The sequence below is a fragment of the Telopea speciosissima genome, chromosome 1, assembly GCF_018873765.1.
Source record: "Telopea speciosissima isolate NSW1024214 ecotype Mountain lineage chromosome 1, Tspe_v1, whole genome shotgun sequence".
In the NCBI taxonomy this organism is placed as follows: Eukaryota; Viridiplantae; Streptophyta; class Magnoliopsida; order Proteales; family Proteaceae; genus Telopea; species Telopea speciosissima.
Window position 1 is genome coordinate 69,426,490 of NC_057916.1, and position 24,123 is coordinate 69,450,612.

The following is a 24,123-nucleotide window of genomic DNA, read 5'->3' on the forward strand; positions in this document are numbered from 1 at the left end:
CCCCGCCCCATTAGTCTTTTCGAGGCACCTGCTGGGATGATTTAAGGTTTTTTACTTCTCCTCGTTCTGGACCTCTGGTGATAATTGGGGATTTCAATGAAGTGTTGTCTCAATCTGAAAAGCTTAGGAGAGCAAATTTTCACTGCTCCCCTATGGCCCAAAAACTTAAAAGATTTTAATTTCGGATTTTTTCCTAGAGGAAATTAAGTGCCCGCTTGATAACCTTATGGGTGTTTCTATTATGGTTATGTGCTGAGAAACAATAGAACATGTTTTTCATTTTCTGTGCTGAGAAACCGTTTTTGACCCGCTTGGTAAACCTATTCTGGAGAACTGTTCTCCTTTCCTTTTCCTTTTTTTTTTTTTAAACCAAGGACTCTGTATGCTGATTATAATAGGTGGTACATGAGCTTTGCTCTGGAGAAATCTGAAGATGATACACCCTTCAATCCTCAAATCCTTCTGCTCAAAAAGCCAAATTTGAATGCGAGCTACCAAGCAATTGGGTTTCTCATCTTTAACCTAGAAAATTAAACTGTGAACTAAAAAAGATGCAATTTCTAACTAGACAAATCTTCAATAACAGGATCCATACACCACCAACCCAAAAAAATATCTACAACTTCAACATCCCATAAAACAATCTGTTGATAGTTGTAATTATAGAGCTACACCAAGAATTTGGGCCTCAAATATAGAATAAAGAAACTGATGCATGATGAACCATAGAGACCGGAAGAAATCAAACTCTGAAAGAAAATAATACCAGGGTTCAGATTGAGTCATAGACATCAAAACAAAATGTGAAGATTTTTTATTCCAGAATTCACTATTAAAGTTCAGGAACAGAAGGGCATTTAGTTACAGAGGTACATAATGAAATTGATTCAGTTTTATTGGGTTGCCGTGGCAAAACACTAAGAATGAAATTGATTCAGTTTGGTTTGAATTCAGAAGGAGAAGATTTTAAGAGACAAAAGGGCATCTAGTTACAGAGGGACAGAGAGAGCGAGAGAGCGAAAGAGCAAGAAAGAAAGACAGAGAGAGCGAGAGAGAGAGAGACAGGAGAGATCCCTCAGGGAGTCGCTCGGAGGTCGAGCTTGAGAGCGAGAGAGAGAGAGAGAGAGAGAGAGAGAGAGAGCGAGAGACCGAGAGAAAGACAAAGAGAGAGAGTACCTATGATGGCTTCGATGATGGCAGCATCAACTCGACCTCAGCCGTTAGGGTTTTCTTCTCAGACCTTGGTGAAGAGGACAACAGGCTTGTGGTTGTGAAAATGAAAAGGCATGTTGACTTGTTGAAATTATCGAGCACAACTTTTAATTTTCAGCACAGAACGACAGAACATGTCCAACATGTTCTGTCAAAAGTCTTCCAGGGAGCATAAATCTTGATTTATGTTTCCAAAAGCACTCACAAAAAACACTTCGTTATCAAGCAATTTTTGGGTGTTTTACCGTTTCTCATAACAGAAAAACACCAGAAACTATTTCTCATAAGCTTATCAAGCAGGCTCTTAGTTGCTGGGCTCTTGTTTTACTTGGTCCAATAAACAGAAACCCTCTAACCTTGTTAGGGAATGTCTTGATCGAACTCTGGCTAATCAAGATTGGCTTCTCTCTTTCCCCTTTTATCGGCTTTCTAAACTGTCCTCTGTGGGCTTCGATCATAACACAATCTTGCTTACAACTAATACTCCTAGACCCTCTTACCGGAAATTATTCCATTTTCAGGAAGCCTGAACTCACCAACTTGATTTTGCCCTCTTTTGTTTTAATAATTGGACTAATCTGGCACATACTCCACTTCCGGAGAAGCTCCATTCTTTTGCAAACCTGCTTAAGCCCTGGAATTGTAATGCATTTGGACAGATTGATTCCATCAATAATAACCTCTTTAATAATTTTTTTTCTTTGGAGAATCTTGATTCCCCCCATCCAAGGAACTCTCATCATTATCCAACCACTTAAAGTGGATCTTTGATGCTGAAGAAGTTTTCTGGATCCAAAAATCTAGACACTTGTACATTCGTGACGGGCACAGAAATACAAAATTTTACCATACAATTTCAAAAAACAACTTGAGAAAAAGAAGAATTGACTCTCTTATGTTGGATGATGGGTCACGTGTGGATGCTCCTAAGGACATTGCACATGCCTTTGTGGACTACCTCAAGAATATCTTCACCATCTGCGAACCTTTGAACCCTTCCTTTGTGGAATGCCTCTTTCCTCCTGCTTTTCCTTTGGGAAGTCATTCCTCTCTATGTGAAGTACCTTCTTTGGAAGAGGTAAGAAAGGTGGTTTTTTCCTTGTGGCCCTTGGAAAGCTCCAGGTATGGATGGGTTTCAGGCTTGTTTCTTTCAAAAGTTTTGGGATCTAGTCTCAAATGATATTCTTTATTTTGTTCGTAATTTCTTTACTAATGGAATTATGCCTCATGGTACTAATTGTACTTTAATATGTATTATTCCTAAGCATGATTCGGCTTGCAAGGTTTCAGACTTCAAACCAATCAACTTATGTAACGTCTCTTATAAGATCCTGGCCGAAATCATAGCTAATCGATTGAAGTCACACCTTTCTTCCTTTATCTCTCCCTTCCAAGCAGCCTTCATCCCTGGTCGACAGATCTCATACAGCATCATTATAGCCCATGAAAATTTTCAATATCTCAACCATAAGAAAGGTAAGGGTGGTTTTGTTGCTATAAAACTAGACATGTCTAAAGCCTACGATAGGTTGGAATGGAGGTTCATCTAATCTATTTTTAATTTCCTCGGCTTAGGTGATCGATGGGGTGAGCTGATATTCAATCTTATATCTTCTACATCTTTCTCTATTAAATTAGATGGAAGCCCCTTTGATTTCTTTAAGCCTTCCAGGGGAATCCGACAAGGTTGCCCCCTCAGTTCATACCTCTTCATTATTGTTATGGAAGTCCCATCCCGACTTCTGGCCACTTATAGAGATCCCAGACTTTTTAGAGGAATTAAAGTGGCCAGAACTGCCCCTGAAATTTCTCATTTTCTTTTTGCAGATGACACCTTTATCTTTTGTTGGGCCTCAGTTGAGGATCTCACTACTATAAAAGCCATTCTAGATTTATTTTCTGATCTTTCAGGACAAGAAATAAACTTGGACAAAAGTGGTCTCTGGTTCAATAAGAATGTTCCTACCTCAGAAAAGCGCAAATTATGCTCTGTGATTGAAATTAAAGAAATGGCTAAGTCATCTTCTTACCTTGGAACTAATTTATTCTGTTCTAAATCTAAAATCAAGGACCTTGCTTATATTGTTGATAGGGTTAATCACAGACTTGCATCATGGAAAACTAATTTTTTATCTCATGCAGGTCGTCGTGTGATGATTCAATCGGTCCTGTCTTCAATTCTTTCCTACATTATGTCATGTTTCTCCCTCCCCAACAAAATCTGCAAATCTTTGGACTCTATTTGTATCAAATTTTGGAATAATAGCACAACTTCTAGAAAACTAAATCTAATTTCATGGGATAAGATTTGCAGGCCAAATGACAAGGGGGGGGGGTTGGGAATAAGAAAAGCATGAGTCCAAAATTCTACCTTGATTCTCAAATTGGGTTGGAGACTAATTACTCAACCATCTTCCCTATGGGCCAAAGTCCTCAAAGCAAAATACTAGCCTCAAAAATCAATTTTCAATCCTAAAGTTATCACTAAAAGAGGGTCGTGGGCTTAGAATAGTATTGTTGGTTGTCTCCCAACTCTTAAACGCATGGTGTTCAGAAAGATAGGTAATGGTTGTGCATCTGATTTCTGGAATGACCCATGGATACCATCTATTAAGGAATGCTCTATTCCCTCTTCTCTCAATCTGACTCTTCGTCAAGACATGGTAAGTCATTTTTGCCCTTCGATGCATTGGGATTCCTCTTTACTTTCTTAGGTTCTTCCTAATTGCTTTGTTCATAGAATTTCTAACTTTCCTGTTTCTTTTGAGGAGGAGCAATGGTTGTGCATTCTCGCCAAAGATGGCAAATTTTCCACTAAACGAGCAGCTAATTTCATTACTCTTAATGGTTTCCATCATACTCCCAGAAAATCTAGGTGGTGGAATTTTTTTTTTGAAGTTATCAATCCATCCTAAGTTTTAAATCTTCTTTTGGCGTGTTCTTAATGCAGGAATCCCGACAAAAGAAACTATTTCAAAGTGGATGACAATCAATACTAATTGTGTTCTTTGTGAATCAGCCATGGAATCTGATTGGCATATCCTTCTTTCGTGCCCTTGGGTCAAGCATATCTGGGCTGCAGGATCCCTTGGATTGAAAATTGAGCACCTTTCTGTCCCTTCTTTGGAAGCTTTGTGTTGTTTTTTTCTTAAAGAAAAGGAGTTTTGATCATAAAACTGTAACTTGGCTTTTCTCTGTTTTTATAATAACATACTATTTTATTTGGGAAACCCGGAACAAAGTAATTTTTGGAAAAAATGAGCCCGACCCCTATCGACTAATGTTTTTTATTAATCGATGGATTTCTAAACTTTATATTTCCCCCCTTGTTTAGGAAATCTGAGGTTTTATTCTGACCATGCTGATGATAATATCGACACTAATGATTTTGGTGATATTGGTGCATTACCAAAATTACCTTACTCAGAATTTCCAATCTTATGTTGCACAGGATCCTTTGAACCAGGATTAGAAGCAGCATCATGGGCCTTTTGTGTCATTCTGCAAGAGAACCCCATTTTGGCAGACTTTGGAAATATGGATACTCGACACCCACTGGAGCCAGAGTTCACGGCAATGAAGAAGGGAATTGAGATGGCTCAGCTTGTTGACCTCCAGCTGAAAGAAATTTGGTGCATTAGAGAGGAATCTCTACTTTTTGTTCCTCAACCCATAAAAGAACCTTGGCCGTGGCATTTAGTGCCTTTACTTCTTGATCTTAATATTGTTGTAAATGATGATACTCGAATTCAGCTAACTTGGGATAACTCTATAATTTCTTGGTTATCCAATTTGTATAGGAGTAAATTCAGAACTTACAGGAATTGTGATCCCTATGTATCTATTCTAACTCATTAATAGAAGTTTTTCTTTTCATTAAAAAAAAAAAAAATGGAAGATGGAGAAGCTATAATAATATTCCTCCTCGCCGATAGGTCAGATCTGGATTCTTTGGAGGGGAAAATGATTGAGGTTCAGCCACTACTGACGACTGCTCAACTAGTCCATGTCCGTCTTAGTGTTGAATGCCTCACAGAGACTCTTTCCAAACTTGTTCGGAATGATATTAATTGAATGACATTCATACATATTATAAATATCTCAAGTTCTATTTATTATTAAGGAGAATGTTCTCTGTGCTGAGGGCGCAGGCTATGCCCAGACACATGGGGGTGGGCACAATGACCACCCTACCCCCTAAGTGGCAGACCCATGTGTTTGAGTGCAGCCTGCGTTGCGCCACAGAGAACATGAGCCCTTATTATTAATATAAGCTCTCTTATACCCAAAAATAACAGAATGCTGAGATTATTTATGATTTAAATTTTGAAATTCCAAAATTCAAATAATACTATGATGTAGTTTGGTGAGAATGTGAGATGTCATTTGTTGGCACATAGAGAGACTCAGGTACATTGTTGATATACCGGCGTCATGATGTCGTGATGGATATGCCCCTTAAAATCAGGCTTTAATATTTTTATGAATATGCCCTTATGAAATCAGGCTTTATTATTTTAACGGATATGCCCCTTGAAATCAGGCTTTAGTATTTTTATGAATATGCCCCTTGAAATAAGGTTTTTAAATTCCCAACTGTACCTCTCAGTCACTCGGATATCGCTCACTCGTTCAAGAGTTTCAGGGTTTTAGTTTCTGTGGACAGAGAAAAGAATATGGACGAGAAGACGACGATTAAGAGATAATGTTTGGGCCATGAAGATCGGCTTTTTGAGTTTGAAGATATTTTGATTAACGTTCTTTCGAGGCTACCTGTGAAGATCCTCTTGAGACTCAAGTGCTTATGTAAACGATGGCGTAATCTGATCTCTGATGATCCTTATTTTATTAAACTCCATTCTCAGCAATATTCCAAATCGAAACAACCTGATGAGGCATAAAACACCCCACCAATCAGAGGCTGCCACATGGCTGACCTGACCTCAGTCTGAGAACCAAATTGAGCCAAGCAGGAAATCGGGCCGACCCGATCTCCGATAAGTCACCTGATAGGGCCGGACTCGCATAAGTTAGCCGGGGGCTGAGGCCGAGCTCACACAGGTCAGCCATAAACTCCTGGTCGAGCTGACTGCCGAGACCAACCTCTCGGGCCGACCTCCCAGGCTGAGCCCTCCTCCACGGAAGCTACCATAGCACCCCACCGGGGATCGCGGGGCCACGTCAGTGCATCCCGAGAATCACGGGATAAGAATCGAGTCATGATCCCAACGCAATACGAAGTCACACTCTACATGGACTCTTACCTTAATAAGAGCCCGACCCCGAAAATAGCTCTCCACTCCGCTCTACATGAGAGAGCCTTCCGAAAGAAGGACTCCTACCATACTAGGACTCTCCCAACCGCCTCATCTCATCCTCACTCTATAAATACCCAGGTATGGAGCACCATTCCTCATCTTGCTTTCACTACGCAGTTACGCTGTTGCATTGGAGACCTGACTTGAGCGTCGGAGAGTCCTTGGTCGGAGCCGCACCGGCTCTCTTGTGCTCATCGCTTGGTTTTTGTAGGCTCATCCGTGGGCGAACCGAGCATCGGAGGTTTTCACCCGCAACAGATTTGGCGTCGTCTGTGGGAATGACATCAGCAGGTCATCGTCATTTCTACCAACTTCAAGAGCAACAATAATGGTGCACACGAGATCAGGGTAGCATGGCTCGACTTCCCGTACGAATGAGCCACAGCCCGTTGGGCAGGCGAGGCAAGGGATTAACAGAAGACCCCCTCGGGTGGGGGTGCGTAGCCCATCATGGGCACCACGATCAATCCCATTCCCCCACCAGAGGGTGGGAATGGGGGAGGTGTGCTAGCCACAACTGCGATTGATCGGGTACAAGCCGAGCCAAACTTGTGCGGGCTGGGCCTACCAGCGCCGCCGCCCTTACCAAAGAGTTTGGACCCCGAAGCCCCGGCAAATAATCGACAAGTTATGGACTTGCAGCTACAGATGCTCCACACCAACGAGATGCTGCGTACCTTCATGAACCAGATGGCCAGAGGCGGGCTGATGGGCCAACCACTGGTCGCACCCCCTCCAACCCCGGTCCGCGCAGAGAGAAACTTACAGCAAAATGGTGGTCGACGTAGGGTCGAGCCTAACCGAGCCGCATCCTCACACCCGTCTCGTTAGAAGACTCCCCCTCTGCGCCTTAGCAGAGGCGCTCGATGGGATGAGCAAGAGCATCGCCGAAGCCCGGGAACAAGGTAGGAAATCGAACCAACAGGCTCGGTAGCAAGGAGGTCGGTATTTTCTGGACGACTCAGAGAGGATGGGCAGCCGAGGGGAGTCTGAGAACAAGGGAACGAGCCGAATGGGAGATGCGCTGCGAGACAAGGAGAAGGATCTCGTCATACCTCCCGGCGTCAAAGCTCGCCTCCCTGAGAAGAACAATAGGGGAGCCCCCGTGGGTCCAACTTCCAGGTGGAAAGAAGAATAAGGAAGGATGGTGCTGACCGAGCTGACCAGAATGGCCGACCACAACGGGACGACCGAGCCTACCGACCTCGGGCTGAGGAGCCAAATGGTCGACCTAGGCCGAGCGAGCAAAATAATTTGTATCGGGTGGATGAGCCAATTGGCCGAGCATCTGAAATCGAGCTGGAGAGGCGGCTACGAGACTTGGCGGAGCAAGTGGAGGGATTGAAGAAACAAGCGACCCCGGACACCTATTCACTGGTCGGGAGTCACCCTTATCCTCCTGAGATCATGATTGCACCGCTACCCATCGGGTTCAAACCTCCCCCCTTCGACCGATATGACTGGACGACCGACCTGACGGATCACATCAACTACTTTAATGAGATGATGACCATGTACGGGGGAACCGAGATTGTTTCTTACCGAGCTTTCCCTGCATCCCTCAAGGGCGCGACGACCTCATGGTTCTCCTGGTTGCCGCCAAACTCCATAACAAGCTTCGCTCAACTTTGTCGAGCCTTCGTCACGCGCTTCTAGAGTAGTATGAAACACAAGAAGACAACGGTTAACCTCCTCAGCGTGAAGCAAAGGCCCGATGAGTCGATCTGAGCATTCGTCTCCTGCTTCAACAAGGAATCCTTAGACATCAAGGATTTGGATGAGGTCACGGCCCATACGGCTTTGAGCAACAGGGTCGCCGACATGGACCTCATCAAGGACGCCGACCAGAAACCTGGCCGAGTTCTTGGAGAGGTGTAATGAATTTGTAAATATGGCCGAGGTTCTCCAGGCCCGGAAGGGAAACGAAGGCCGAGCCGATAAGAAAAGGCCGGCAACCGATGATCGTAAGGAAGACAAACGGCCCAGGACGGATCGCCGAGCCAAGAGATCGGATCGAGCTCGAAGCCCCGATTACACCCTGCTGAATACCTCGTGCAAGGAGATTTTGATGCAAATACAAGACGGTGGGTACATCCGCCGGCCCCGACCTATGCAAGCGGGGTCATCTTGAAATCCCAACAAATATTATCAATTCCACAAGGACACCGGCCACGACACCGAGGATTGTTATCAGCTGAAAAGAGAAATCGAAGAGCTGATAAAAGCTGGCCACTTGAAGTGATATGTCAAGGGAGGCCGTGAAGAGCGTGGGGATCGGTGACCTGAAGAGTGCGATCAAAGAAGAACCGAGCCGAGGCCCGAAAATAGGCGAATCGAGCGAGATGAAGATAAAGCCCGAGCTGAGAAGAAAGAGGACGGGTCCGGGCCGAGCAGTGATAAGGGAGCTCCCATAAACACCATCCTCGGAGGGCCCGGACAAGAGACTACTCTCAAGGCCAAGGAAAACACCCAGTTTGTCAGAGTCACCGAGATGCCCACCAAGAAGCTCAAGCCAGCGGCGACGGTTTCCTTCACCGAAATCGACCTCGAAGGTATAAGTTTGCCTCATGACGATGCTTTAGTGGTGCAGGTAAAAATTGCAAAGAGACCCATCCATCGAGTATTGGTCGATACCGGCGCATCCGTGGACCTTATGTCACTAGACGCGTATCGGTATATTGGCTTCGGCGACGAAGCGCTCAAGCTGGAGGGCACCTCCCTTTATGGGTTCTTGGGAGCTGCTGCGACCATTAAGGGTTCAATCGGCCTGCTGGTCACGATCGGGCAAGCTCCATGCTAGGCAACAATCCAGGTCAAATTCATGGTAGTACGGTCGGTAGTGGCTTTCAACGCCATACTGGGCCACCCTTCACTGACCGCTCTCCAAGCCATCATCTCCCCAATGCACTTGAAGATGAATTTCCCCACTAAGAACTGTATCGGTGAAGTCCGAGGCGACCAGAAGAAGGCACAGGAGTGCTGTGCTACTTTTATCAAGCAAAACAGAGGCAATGTCCGAGGAATGGCAATGTGCGTCGAACACCTCCCCGAGAATCAGCGGGATGAGCTCATCGAGAGGAGAGGACGACCCGTAGAAGACCTGACCCCGTTCCCCCTTAGCGATGAGGACCCAGCAAAGGTGGTCCAGCTTGGATCATTGCTGAATGAAGATCAGAGGAATCAACTCGAAATTTTCTTAAAGGCGAACGCCGATGTCTTTGCCTGGTCGACTGCCGACATGTCGGGCATACCCAGGCATATAGCTGAACACCGGCTCCGCATAGATCCAAGCCAAAAACCAATCCGATAGAAGAGAAGGAACTATGCCCTTGATTGGCAAATCGCGATCAAAGAAGAGGTGGAGAAGCTCCGTCGATCAGGGTTCATTCGAGAAGAAAAATTCTCGACCTGGCTGGCTAACGTAGTCATGGTCCCCAAGTCGAACGGGAAGTGGAGAATGTGTGTCGACTACATCGACCTCAACAAGGCTTGTCCAAAAGATGAGTACCCGCTACCTCAGATCGACCTCTTGATCGATGCCACTGCCAGTCATGAGATGCTGAGTTTCATGGACGTATATTTCGGCTACAACCAAATCATGATGCATGAGGAGGACGAGCCATACACGGCATTCCGGACCGACCAAGAAAATTTTTACTACAAGGTCATGCCGTTTGGATTGAAAAATGCCGAAGCGACATACCAGCGGCTCGTGAACTATATATTCCGCGAGCAGATCGGAAGGAACATGGAAGTCTACGTGGACGACATGTTGGTGAAGACCTTGAAGGCCGAACACTACTTGGCCGACCTGGAAGAAGCCTTTGGCGTATTGAGGAAGAACCAAATGAAGCTGAACCCGCCAAGTGTGCGTTCGGCGTGACCTCAGAAAAGTTCCTCGGCTTCATGGTCTCTGCCAGAGGCATCGAAGCCAATCCGGCAAAAATCAGGGCCATCCAAGAGATGAGCCCTCCAAGGACGATCCGAGAAGTACAAAGGCTGAACGGGCGAGTGGCGACTTTGGCACGATTCATGTCAAGGTCGAGCGACAAGTGTCTGCCGTTCTTTAAGGCCCTCAAGAATATCCGGAACCCGAAGGACTTTATATGGTCGGATGAATGCCAGCAAGCTTTTGAAGAGCTCAAGAAATACTTGGAGAACCCGCCTCTTCTGAGTCGACCCAAGCCAAAAGAGGAGCTTCAAGTTTACTTAGCCGCTACCCCTGTAGCGGTCAGCACGGTGTTGGTTAGGGAAGAAAGTCGAACTCAAAAACCCATATACTACATCAGCCACGTTCTTGTCGACGCCGAGACAAGATACTCTGGGTTCCAGAAAGTAGCATTCGCCCTTGTTACAGTCGCAAGGAAGCTAAGGCCATACTTCCAAGCTCATCCGATCGTGGTATTGACCGACCAGCCACTCAAGAAGATATTACACAAACCTGAGGTTTCGGGACGGCTGATCACCTGGGCTGTTGAGCTGAGTGAGTACGATATAAGCTATCGTCCAAGAACGGTGATAAAAGGACAAGCCCTTGCCAACTTCATTGCCGAAGGCACAAGGCCCGACCTCGAAGTCGGGGAAGAAAAAATGGCAGAAGAGGCTGGGGCTACATTCGACCCGACCTGGACCATGAATGTCGATGGCTCAAGCAATTTCGGAGGAAGCGGGGCCGGTTTGATCTTGGTAAGTCCTGAGGGATTTTTGATCCAATATGCCCTGAGGTTCAAGTTCCCCGCCTCGAACAATGAGGCCAAGTAAGAAGCCCTCCTAGCCGGACTTCGAGTCAGCAAGGCAATGGGCGTAAAGCGGTTGAAGGTGCAAGGAGACTCCCAACTCGTGGTCAACCAGGTCAATGGAGACTATTAGGCGAAAGACGAAAGGATGATAGCCTACCTGAGCCGAGCACGAGGTATGATTTCCGAACTTGAGCACTTTAAGATGACTCGAATACTGAGAAAAGAGAATGCCGCGACTGACTCCTTATCAAAGTTGGCCGAAGCCGACCTCTAATATCTGAGCCGATTAGTGTACATAGAGATCTTGGAGAAGCCATCCTTACAAGAAGAAAGGGTAAAGCACATTGAAGAGGATGGGCAGACCTGGTTGGACCCCATTGTCAACTACTTGGAAAATGACCTACTCCCGGAGAATCGAGACGAAGCAAGAAAGGTCAAAATCTGAGCTGCCAAGTACACCATGATCGACGGAGTGCTCTACAAAAGAGCAATCTCGGCCCCTCTTCTCCGATGCCTTGGACCGAAGGGAGCCGAGTACGCCTTGGCCGAGGTACATGAGGGAATATGCGGGAGTCACATGGGTGGTCGAGCTCTCGCATACAAGATACTTCGGCAAGGATTCTATTGGCCAAGAATGCAAGAAGAAGCCATGAGGTATTTGAAGACGTTGAGAAGTGCCAGCTATTTGCACCAATCCCGAGCTGAACAGCAACAAAGCTGACCTCAATGCTGAGCCCAATCCGTTTCGCTATGTGGGGAATGGATATTCTCAGAGATTTCACCCCGGCATCGGGAAACAGGAAGTACGTAGTAGTGGCGATCGATTACTTCACTAAATGGGTCGAGGTCGAGCCCCTTGCAACCATCACCAAGAAGAACATGGAGAAATTCTTTCGAGATAAGGTCATCTACCTGTTCGGACTACTAAAAGTGCTAATCACAGATAATGGCACGTAATTCAATAACCCGACCTTCCGAGAGTTTTGCGAACACTTCTACATTGACTTCCGGCCCATCTCAGTAGCTCATCCACAAGCAAATGGACAAGTAGAAGTGTCCAACCGAACATTACTCGTCGGCATTAAGAGAAGGTTAGATGATGCCAAGGGATGATGGGCGGAAGAGCTCACAAGTGTCCTATGGGCATATAGGACGACGGTAAAAACACCAACCGGGGAGAGCCCTTTTCGCCTCGCTTATGGGACCGAAGCCCTCGCCCCAGTCAAAATTATGGCATCGTTGTACCGAGTGCTCAACTTCGATGAGAAGACCTATGAAGATGGGCTGAGAGCCAACCTGGACTTCCTCGACAAGTTCGAGAAAATGCACTACTCCGGAACATGGCATACCAACAGAGGACGGCAAAGTACTATAACTCAAGAGTAAAAGAGCGGCACTTCTGTCAAGGGGACCTTGTTCTCAGAAAGCTTATTGCATCCCAGCCAAGGCAGCAAGAAAAGTTAGCACCAAATTGGGAAGACCCGTACATAGTCTCTAAGCAAATTCGCTTCGGGATATATCGCATGCAGACTCCGGGGGGCAAGAAGGTACCGAGACCTTGGAACTCAGAAAATTTGAAGAAATTTTTTCAGTAATTGAGCATGCTTGTATTCGGCTTCAACCCTGACATTTGATTCAATTAAATAAAGTCTTTCTCCACCACTTAACGTATTTGCAGGCTCCTAAATCAAAGTCGTAAGACCGGTCCTCATAGACCTGACCGACCTCAAAGATCGGCCCTCATAGGTCGGCAACCAAGTCGTAAGACCGATCCTCATAGACCTGGCCGACCTCAAAGACCGGCCCTCATAGGTCGGTAACCAAGTCATAAGACCGGTCCTCATAGACCTGGCCGACCTCGAAGACCAACCCTCATAGGTCGGCAACCGAGTCGTAAGACCGATCCTCATAGACCTAGCGGACCTCGAAGATCGACCCTCATAGGTCGACAACCGTGTCGTAAGATTGGTCCTCATAGACCTGGCCGACCTCGAAGACCAACCCTCATAGGTCGGCAACCGTGTCGTAAGACTGGTCCTCATAGACCTGGCCGATCTTGAAGACCGACCCTCATAGGTCGGCAACCAAGTCGTAAGACCGGCCCTCATAGACCTGGCCGACCTCGAAGACCGACCCTCATAGGTCAGCAACCAAGTCGTAAGACCGGCCCTCATAGACCTGGCCGACCTCGAAGACCGACCCTCATAGGTCAGCAACCAAGTCGTAAGACCGGTCCTCATAGACCTGGCTGACCCCAAAGACCGGCCCTCATAGGTTGACAATCAAGTCATAAGATAGGTCCTCAAAGACTGACCGACGTCTGAACCAATAAGAGCAAACTCTCCCCTTGGCCGAGCCGAACAAAGTTTGAAACTAAGCTAAGGCATTGCGCTCGGCCACGCGTCCTCTTATATGGTAGCCGGTCTGATCGGACCGATGGGGACGACGGATTAACTAACCAAGGTGAAAATCACCCTGACCTCGGGCATGGTATGGCCAAATCGAAGACCACGTGAAGCATGGGTAAAAAATAGACAAGTCCCTAAGCTCGACTGGCGGAACGAGTCGTCAGTTCGGCCACAACCTCAAATGGAACAACATACACAAGGAAAAGAAGGCTAAGAATGCCGAGCTAAAACACTTGGACAAATTCTGGCAAAAATAGATTTTTTATTCAGTATAGGCCGATTGCTCGGCATGGTTACAATGAGGGCAGTTCGGCCCAAAAAAAAAAAAAAATAAATTTTTACATCTCAATCTCCTCGGCGGTGGACTTGGAGGCGACCCCGGCAACATCCACGGCGGTAGGCTCGGCAAGGGGGTTTTGGGGTTCAGCGTCAAGGGCGAAGAGGTCGGCTTGCGTAGGTTCCTCAATGGGCAGAGCCTGGGTGACCTCGGCTCCCTCCTCATCTCCTAACTCCCCGGCAAAGGTAGTCGCGTCGTCGTCAAAATGTGAGAGATTGAGATCGGGATAGACCTCCTTGATCTCGGCCAAGAGATCAGCTCGGCCTGCCTCAAAACCTTCGGCGTAGGGAGGCTTCCTGATCTCATGGCACACATCAGCGTACTCCTTCGATTGGAGATAGTCGCTGATCGCCTCGTCCCGAGTCATGACCAGGTCCTCCTTGGCCTTCTCCCTCGCCTTGGCGAGCTGAGCCTGTAGAGCCCGGACCTTTTCTTTCTGCCTGATCACCTCGGCCTTAGAGCTCTCCACTTCGGCCTCGGTGGCAGTAAGCTTCTCTTGGGTCTCCCGATGCCTCTGAACGGCATCCTGGTAGGCTTTCTTGCACTAGACGCCCAAGGAGTGGTCCTCGGTCAAGAGCCGCTCAAAACGAAGCATGGTCTCCACTGCCTTGGCGAAGCCCTGCAAAAAAGCACGAGAACAAAAGTTAGGATAGATTACACAGGTCGGACCTAATCACAAGAGCCGACCAGGAAACTTACCATGTTGAAATCCTAAAACAGGGTGGAGAGGAGCTCAGGGTCAGACAGCGCCTCGAGCTTCTCTTTGTCGGTGGAAGCGAGCTGCGTCCGGCCATTCCTTGGCATGTGCGGCACGTCAATGCGAGTCCCCTGAGCAGGCGCCGGAGTCGGCCTCACAGGCGTTGCTGGGCCGAGACCCTCCCCAAGACATATCGGGAGATGTTGGAGGGTGAAGCCACGGGCGGAAGGCCACCACTCGTCAGATTGACCAAGAGCTTCTAACGCTTGGTATCTTTCGGCTGGCTCCTCTCGCCTTTTCGGCCCTTCCCTTTCCTCGGAGACCCCGCTGGGCCCGTACTCTTCTCGGCCTCAAGGCCGACCACAGCGTCTGGCGGGCTCGGCATCACGGCCTTGCCCTTGGGGGCCTTGGAGGACTCGCCCCAGGACTTCTTCTCAGCGTTTTTCTTCTTTAGGTCCGCAAGGGTCTCGGCCCTTAGCCGAGCGGTATCCATAGGGGGAATATGGCCGGCCACTGCAAAAGAAACCAAACATCAAAAATAAATTGAAAAAGAAAAGAAGACTAAGTAAAGGGGTCAACAGAAACGGGCTTGGCTCGGGTTCCTACCAGGGGTCATATGCCACCTTTGAAGAAACCCCTCATCCTGAAGCTAGAGGACATCGAGGGGCGGACGCTGGGGGATCAAGTCAAGCAAGGTCAGCTCATTCTCGGTCAGGGGTAGTACCCTGTTGACATAGTTCAAATAGATCTCCTTCCACTCGGCTCGGAGAGGGCTATTTGGAATCGAAGCAAAGAAAAAGCGGGGCTTCCAATGCTTATTGATGCTCGGCGTGCCGACCAAAAACTTATGGCCGCCCAGGGACGCACTCTTCCCAAATCGGTGGTTGAAATAGTACCACCCCTTTTCTAGAGACTTCTTTAAGAAGAAGAGCTGAGAGAAAAGCGTCACGCTTACGCCTCGGCCCATCTCGCAAAATAAGGCGTAGAAGCCGTACACGGCCAGCCAAGAGTTCGGCACCAGCTGACCCGGGGATAGGTGGAAATGGTCCAAGATCTGGTCCACCAGGCCGAGGATGGGGAGCCTGAACGCATACTTGTAGGGCAGCTCGTACAAAGCCACCTTGCCGGGCCTGATGTAGCAGGCCATCTCCCTTGGGTTAGGAGCTCAAAATCAAATTTCAAGTATTGAATCTAGGTATTTCTAGGTCTATATCTTGATCTATCACTATATGTGTTGTATAATTTTGAACCCTGGCATTTATACTCTTTTTTGATTTGATGCTTGTAAAGAATTAAGGACAATCATAGTTCCACAAACAAATTCTGCATTCCTGCTTTCTACTCGATCCCAACATCAAGAGTCTGAAAAGATAAAGAGAAATTAGAAACAATTTAGAAAACTATGAGCCTGATGAAGATTAGCTAGCTTACTGAACATGCATCTACCTCAATAACATTGAGAAAGATCTCTCGTCAAAACAAAAAAACCGTGATCTTTTGACAGATTTGGAACTGAATGGGAAAGACACCTTTTCTTCAACCTTCAGAAACGTTTTTGTGAAGTGTCTCAACCAACTAATGTAATCAGAAAACCAAGACAGTTGTGCTTAAAATTCAAGCATAAAGTGCCTAACCCCATTTACTATATCTAAATTTAGTCTGCATTTTCCCTATTTTATTTTGGTTATCCCCCAGACAAACACAAACAAACAACAAGAAAGGGATTAAAAAAAAAATTTTTTTTTGTAAGGATGAGGAGCAGTAGGCCAGCACAGGACAGCAGTAGTAATGGGGGAAGAGGGCAGGACAGGGAGGGAGCATGAGTTGGGGTGGGGAGATGGTTGAGCCGGCAGCAGGGGTGGTAGTGGAGTTGCAGGAAAGGGGCTGGGGCGGGGTTGCAGGGAAGGAGAGGGATGGATGGTCTGAGATGAAGCTGGAGATGGAGCTAGATGGTGAAGGGAGTGCACTGCAACACGGCTGCAATTCTTCGGTCAGAATTACTATTATTGGGTAGTTGAAGGTTGCAGCGGTGAAACAGAAAGAAAGAAAGAAAGAAAGTAATGAAGAAGAGGAAGAAGTGGTCTAGTATTTTCTGCTTGGTATTGCATTAGGATTCATTTAACTTTGCTTTGAGATACTGCAGCTTATTATTTTCTTCTCTTTGTTAGCCTTAAGGCATGGGATCTTGGCCAGAATATTTTATAAGAGATATAATCTTGGAAATATTGTTATGACTTCTCTCCTTGAGATCTCCACGGGTCAAACTCAAAGGTGCCTCTTAGACCAATATATATGGTATGAAACATGCAACCCTTAACTGTTTCTGATGGAATGTTGCCATTGCACATCAATTTTAACAATTATACTTAGTTGGCTCTAATGAAGTAGAGGAACCTCTCTTATTGCATGGAGCAAAGTTTGAATGCCCAAGTGTTTGGGTGGCTTAGAACTTAGAGTTGCATTTGCTCATAATACTATAATAGGACTCTTTTAGTAAAATTAGCTAGGAGGCTGATACTAGCAATGGGGATCTATGGGCTTTGGTTTCATCATCAATTGTCACATTGAATCACCTAAAGGCAGAGATCACTGCTTCACCATAGCCAAGAAAACAAATTTCTGTAGGGTAAAATCGTGGGCTGCAATTGCTGCCCTGTTTTTTATTTATAACAACATCTAAAGACAATTGTAACTAGACTAAGATACCCTTAGCTGACCTCCATTATAAGTAGTAAATCACTTGAACTACAAACAGATAAGATAACGTAACTTAAATTGAACCATTGACCCACCAGTTCAATCGGAACATAAAACACTTAAAAGTAAAACAAAAGCAACTTGAAGGTTTAAAAGTGAAAAAAAAAGCTCCCAATCTTCTCATGACTGAACCTAGAAACAAAAAACCAACGGCCAATGGCTTGCATGAGATCACATAGGTTTCATTTTCAGATGGAAGATATTTCAACCCAATTTCAGTTAAGAAAAGATCAAGATAGAAAATGTAGTAAACAGGGCAGTTACCAATATAGAACAGAAGTTGGGTTATTGATATGTAGATCTAAAGGGTGATAGAAGTGACAAACATGATAAGATTTAGATTTTTATGATCTGATAGGGTTGAAATTATAATTCTGTTTGAAGTTCTTGCATAGTCGCATCATGTTTGTGAAGTCTAGTTATTTGTTTAAACTATAGTGTTTCAATCCAACAAAACTCTTTGTTATGAACAACTAATTGAAGGGCTAGGAGGGCCCGTCTTTCATGAGTTCTTCAGGCCTCTTTGAATAAATTCTCTTCAACCAGGAAAAAAAGTTAGAAGGGAATTTGCCTTTTTTTTTTTTTTTTGTTTATCTTTCATTTTTAACATTTTTAATTACAATACAAAAATGTTCAACTAAGCAATCCTGGGGGATAGCATGACCCCATTTGTTTTCCACAACCATCTGCTTAACATCTTCTGGAAACAACAATATCCATTGCTAGAAAATTCTTTTTATCCCTTCCATAATTTAGTAGCCAATTTATATGCCACTGTATTTGTCTTTGCAAAATTAATGAGCTTGGAAGCTTCTAAAATGATGTTTAGTATGTTAATGAGTACGCTGGTTTTGAATCACCTTCAAGATATTCCTATTTCGAAAAAGGAATATCTGTTCTTGTTTATTTGTTTATTATTATTCTCATTGTTATTATAATTGTTAATGTCTTAATCAGTTTAGTCCATTAATACTTCATTCAAACACCAAAATTTTGCTTAGTATGTTATTAGAATTTTAGAATAAAATAAGGAAAAATGAAACATTTGTCCCCTTTCTCTCTCTCATTTGATTAATATTTTTTTGGTTGGGGTGGTGGAAGTAATAAAGAATGCAAGTGATTTCATTCCTTTAACATCAGTTTAAATTTGAGGATGGGGGGGGGGTGCTTCTACTTTGGTGAATGATGATGCTTGGCTTGGTTATGGATGGGCAATGGCTGAACCAACCATAATAGTATCGACTATCAAAGGTGGGTGGAAGTTGGGAAGGGGCCATTAATATCCTCACTTATTTGTTGAGTATCATAATGTGCATTGGGTAGGGTTCTGCTCCTTGAGATTGGAAGGGGAGGTGTATCATCTCTAATGTCTGAATTGAGAACTCCTTACTGCTTCTGCTTTTCTCTTTTCCTCTTTTTCCTGATCCTAACATTGAACCAAAAAAATAAAAAAAAATTAATACAAGCCAGGACAAAAATTGACACGGCTTCTCTTTTTTGCTTGCCAAGTCTGTGAAAGAGCCACCCTTAATAGTCATCCTCAATTTACTTCACAGCTGGACTACAGACCACAGACAGTCTTTTAATATTAGTTTTTATTAATATTAAAAACAGGGGACATGCAATCCCCATGTTTGTTTAGTTCACTTGCAAACATGATCAGGAATGTTGATTCACTGGATTACATCTGAGATAATTACTGCAGCCTTGACTCTTCTTTTTGTTGAATATGCATCTACATCCACATCCATATCCAGTAGTGTGTTGTTCTTATTTTCTGTTGCCTTTTGGAATAATTTTCTCATCTCTAACATTTTCTTTTTTAGAATCAAGAAAGATAACAGATCCTGAAGCTCAACTTGATTTTGTTTGTAACCCGAGTTTTTTACAATGACATGCCAATATAAATCAAAGTTTCTTAATGTAGTCCAGGTAGGAATAATTCCCACTAGGGACCAGTGTACTAGGATCACCAACAAGGCTGGCCGATTGGGTTAGGGTTTAGTAATTTAGGGCAAAACTAGGGTTTAAGTGAAGTGTTGATGTTGAGGTTTATGGGGTTTTGATGGGCAGGTCTAGGGGGTTATTAAGGGATAAAAATAATAGGGTTTGGAGAAGTTTGAAAATTCTGCAATTTTAGGGCAGAATTAACTATCGGTTTGGGTTTTGGGTTTTTAATGGAGTATGGTGATGGAGGGGTTAGGGTAGGAATTAGAGGCTGTAACTTGGGTCGAGTGTAGGAAGGGAGGAATGAAGGATTTGATGGAAATTTGGGAATGATTTGATGGCTGGAAGTGGGTTGCTTGAGAATCAAGCTATGGATCGAATGGGAGAAAGTTGCAGGTTTAATGGAGGGGATGGATTGCTGGTTTATGGTCTGATGGGGAATCGATGGAGAGGTTAGATTTGGGCTGGAGGATGAGAAGTAGAAGGTTTAACAAAAATTAGAATCAACTTACTGGTTTGAAGGAAACTCCAAGGGCAGCAACTTGAATACTTGAAGTAAACCTCCCGATTTTCACGATGCAAGGAGTCGCAGGAGTCCACCCACTCTATCCACCTTGAGATCCACAAGGATGTAATACTCAGAGAACAATGGCAGAAATAGCAGCAAGCTTTAAAGCAAAATTTGATTAATTGAACTGTGGGGAAGCCTCCCACGATGGTGAGTATTTATTAATCAACACTGAAATCAAATCCTACTCAGACTAGGAGTTGAAATCCCAATCTGATTCCTTCAAACATATCAATCAGACTTGTAATCCAAATCTGATTCCAAAACAAAGCAATCCTCCTAAAAGAAATCGTGGAGGGGAAATAAAAGTAAAATAAAACAACTAAAATAACTAAAGGCCAAAAGACTAATTTGCCCTTAGTTAAAGTACTTGAAATAAAACTAAGGGTTTTCGATAGGGATCGACCATTATGGGGTTTACAAAACATTCATAGGCAGAGGGGAGGCGGAGGCAGACCTTATACGACTCTTTTGTAAGGGCCGCGTCGCAAACTAACAGAGAGGACATGGTTTTCTACGGTCAGGCCCCCCTCCCACTAGTCCGGCTAGCTAGTGAGCGGTTCTTTCGGGCGGGAAGCAGGCCGAGCCCTACGGGCAGGCATCTCCCGCAACGCAAGCAACATTGTTTGCCACCACCTGAGAAGCAAAGGCTGTTATGCTTGTTCTCTTGATTTGCTATATACCCCATTCATGTATCTCACTATGCTCTTACCTTGGGGCACGTGGAATCGAATCCAGGTCAGCCGAATGATAGTGATCCGGAGCTTGAGATGTTATGTAACGAGCAACGCATTGGGTTGCCCTTGCCCCACAGCGGTCCGTTGTCCGTTACGGAGTCTTTGAAGTCGCAGGCTACCATATGTTGCAGGTGAGTCACCACTTCAGTAGGAGACCGAACAAGGCTTCTTTCGGCTGCTGAGGATCGCTTTGTGCCTAACTCCACTCACTACCTTTTAGTGAAGCCTAAATACGTGACAAAGCGACAAAGCACGAAGTGAAGCCGTAGGGAGCAAGGTCTTGTTCAAAAGACAAGGGTAGGCCTAGGGATGGGTAAAATTCTTTTCAAAAGTAATTTGCCCTTAGTTAAAGTACTTGAAATAAAACTAAGTATGGGAAAAGGCTCCAACGAAAAAACAAAACAACAGCCTTCTCAAGGCTACTTCTTCTTCCTAGTGCTTGGACCTACATCAATTCTCAATTGCATGGTTTATTGAATAAACTATCTTTGGATACATATTTGTACTTGGATATATGTGAAACATGTAGATCTTTGGTTGGACTGATTAAACTCAAGGATAATAGATTTTTTTCCATAGTTTTCTAAGGTTTTTTGCTTTTAGTTTGTAGTCTACTAAGGGGAATCAAAGACCCTGTTGAGCCCAAAATAAAGCTAGACAAAAAAGACATCATATGAAGCTGCAGGTAGAAACTTTGATATAGATAAGTGTGGTGGACTGCACTACAGCCACAAGAAGAAGAAGGGCAGTAGAAAGACAGCAGCCAGTTGGGCTGGGTTGATTCATCAAGCTCGCATGAGCTTCTTAGTAGTTTTAGTTAGTGAATTAGTTTACTTCTTTCCTAATTCAAGTAGGAATTTAGGTACCGTTTGACAACATTTTGTTTCTGTTGTTTCTGTGCTATTAATGTTTCAAAAACACAATTAGCACAGAAAACGCGTTTGAGAAATCTGTTTTGTTTCACTTGTTTTTGATAACAAAAATAGAAATTTATACCAATTTATGAACTTAAAAACGTTTTTGCAATGACAACAATTTGTTGTTTTTACATTTGTTGGCCCAATTACTAAAAACTGTCCCCCCGATATCTCTTTGCTGTCTCCATCTCTCGCTCACTCAACCTACCTCTCTCTTTGGCACACACTCAAGATCCAAACCCTAGAAATCCCCAAGCTCCAACTCTCTCTCTCTCTCTCACTCATCTCTCTCTTTGGCACACACTCAAGCTCCACTGCTTGAGTTGGGACCTGAAGTCATCATCGTCCTCACCTCAAGCTCGAGGAGCTCTGCTGCTGTCCCTCCCTACTTCAAGGTAAATATCTTTCTCTCTCTCTCTCTCATTCATGGTGGAACGAACTGGTTTTCTTGTAAAGAAAACCTGCTGCTATGAAACCCTAGATGTAAGTATCCTGTGCACCATTGTTCTGCTAGTTTCTGGTTATCTGATTCAATTGGATACTGTGATCCCAAATTGGTTCTGTCGTGAGTGATATTTTGATCTTAGTTACTGATTGTCATTGCACATTTGGCTGATCGATTACTTCTCTTCTGAGTGCTAAATTTTTTGAGATCGAAATCTGCTTCTATTGTTCTGTTTCTGAGATTCCAAACTGCAGCAAGGAAACTCCCTGATCTCAGAATCCAATTGCTGGGTTAATCTGAGATTCTGATCTACCCTACGGAACGGGTCTTTGACCAGAATTTGGATCAGATTCACTGATCTATTATTTGAAATCTCAGATTCTGTTGTATTCTTAAGACATTTAAATCAAGGACTGTTACCTATTTTTCAATTTACCCATGGGATTTCATTAAAAAATTACAGAATTGTATATTTATCTAAGATTGCCTTCAATCTGAATATTGCTTGCATCTGAGTTGGTGATTGATTGCTATCAGTTTTCTCCTCAAATCTGAAATATTTTCTGAGTCTGCGATTCTGGTTTTTGTTGGTTTCTGGAATTTTTTCTTAGGCGGCCTAGAACCACATTTTAGTATTATATGCTTTAACCATTCAACACAAATTGAATGATTGCATCATTATTTTCAAAGGGGTTTTATATTCAAGACAGGTGGCTGGAATGAAATGGCTTGATAGTGTGCCAAAATGTAAGAGCCCTGATAAACTCCCCCATATATGAGGATCAGAACTTTTTTTTGGTACTCAATTTTAGGAAGATAACTTATGCAAATATGACAGTTCTGAACTATATTGAATAGGGGGCAGAATCTTATTGATAGGCAAAGAAGGGGATAAAATTCCATTACTAGATCCACTAGTTTATTCATTCTCAGGATCTGTGGGCCAGGGAACTTTCTGGAAATTTAGATCTTTCTAAAATGTGCATGTTGGGACTCAGGAGGGTGCATGATGAAGGGGTACCTCCAGCCTTATGAAAGGGAGGTGCATGTTGGCTACTTGTGATTTTTTGCAGGTCAACGACTTTATTATCAGTTTAGAGACGGCATACACTAGGGAACAGATATTGGGGATGGAGAAGGCAATATTGGACAGGCTTGAATGGAGATTGACATTTCCAACACCTCGTGTCTTCCTTGTCGGATTTATCAAGGCTGCTGGGTCTGATCAGGAGGTAATAAATCCTTACTTTTTCCTCTGCTCAGACTTCTTTTTAACCAATTTTCTACTGAGTTGGATGTTCATGAAGTTTTATTTATTCAAAATAGATGGAAAACATGGTCTTCTTTCTTGCTGAGCTTGGTCTGGTGTGTTATGCAAGTATTATGTATTGTCCATCTATGGTAGCAGCTTCAGCAATCTATGCTGCTGGATGCACACTGAGCAAAACCCCTCTGTGGAGTGAAATGCTTAAATTGCATACTGGTTACACAGAAGCACAGCTTATGTAATGTTCTTCTTCTTCTTCTTCTTCTCTTTCTCATTGCACCAAAACTGTGTATGTGTGTTTTTATAGTATAATGTATTTATATCCTTCTCTATGATAGGGAGTGTGCAAAGTTATTAGTTAGCTTCCACTCATCGGCAGCAGAGAGCAAGCTGAAAGGGGTTTACAAGAAATATTCAGGTCCACAACGCAGAGCTGTTGCTTTGCTTCCTCCAGCCAAGAATCTCACAATGTCCATTGTGTAAAAAATCAGTGTGTCCCTTTGTAACTATCTATCACAGCCAAATTAATTGGAGCTTGGATTCACTCACATCAGAATTGAATTCTCTGCAACTCAATGCCTCTTCCTTGTGTCATGTGCCTTTTACTAAATCAAGAATCCGGTATGCGCTTGTTGCTTTCTTTTGCTGTTCTTTTGCTAAGTAGATAAGCCATACAAGATGAACCTGAGTGGAAAAGAATGCTGTAGTGGAACACTTCACATATACATTGTGCTTATGGTTTAATAAAAGTCTAGCACTAGATAAGGTGTTGGA

At 44.3% G+C, this 24,123-nt stretch overlaps 1 protein-coding gene and 1 long non-coding RNA gene across 2 annotated transcripts; one reads left to right on the forward strand and one right to left on the reverse strand.

Moving 5' to 3' along the window:
* Positions 1 to 432: 432 nt before the first annotated feature.
* Positions 433 to 15,347, reverse strand: LOC122669598. Its single transcript, XR_006334052.1, has 3 exons — positions 15,335 to 15,347; positions 14,442 to 14,446; positions 433 to 491 (listed from the first exon to the last, which is right to left on the reverse strand). It is a non-coding gene; the product is annotated as an uncharacterized LOC122669598 (long non-coding RNA).
* A 7,816-nt stretch (positions 15,348 to 23,163) lies between these two features.
* Positions 23,164 to 23,837, forward strand: LOC122661578 (G2/mitotic-specific cyclin S13-7-like). The gene is made up of 3 exons (XM_043857018.1): positions 23,164 to 23,314; positions 23,409 to 23,587; positions 23,688 to 23,837. Exons 1-3 carry the CDS (start codon positions 23,213 to 23,215, stop codon positions 23,830 to 23,832), a joined length of 426 nt encoding a protein of 141 aa, XP_043712953.1. The 5' UTR covers positions 23,164 to 23,212; the 3' UTR covers positions 23,833 to 23,837.
* Positions 23,838 to 24,123: the final 286 nt, after the last annotated feature.

Excerpts from the sequence above, each read along its gene's own strand:
- LOC122661578 (XM_043857018.1), top strand. The coding sequence starts at position 23,213 with ATGGAGAAGGCAATATTGGACAGGCTTGAATGGAGATTGACATTTCCA. Across the intron at positions 23,315-23,408 it reads CTGCTGGGTCTGATCAGGAG|ATGGAAAACATGGTCTTCTT; the intron begins GTAATAAATCCT and ends TATTCAAAATAG. Across the intron at positions 23,588-23,687 it reads TACACAGAAGCACAGCTTAT|GGAGTGTGCAAAGTTATTAG; the intron begins GTAATGTTCTTC and ends TCTCTATGATAG.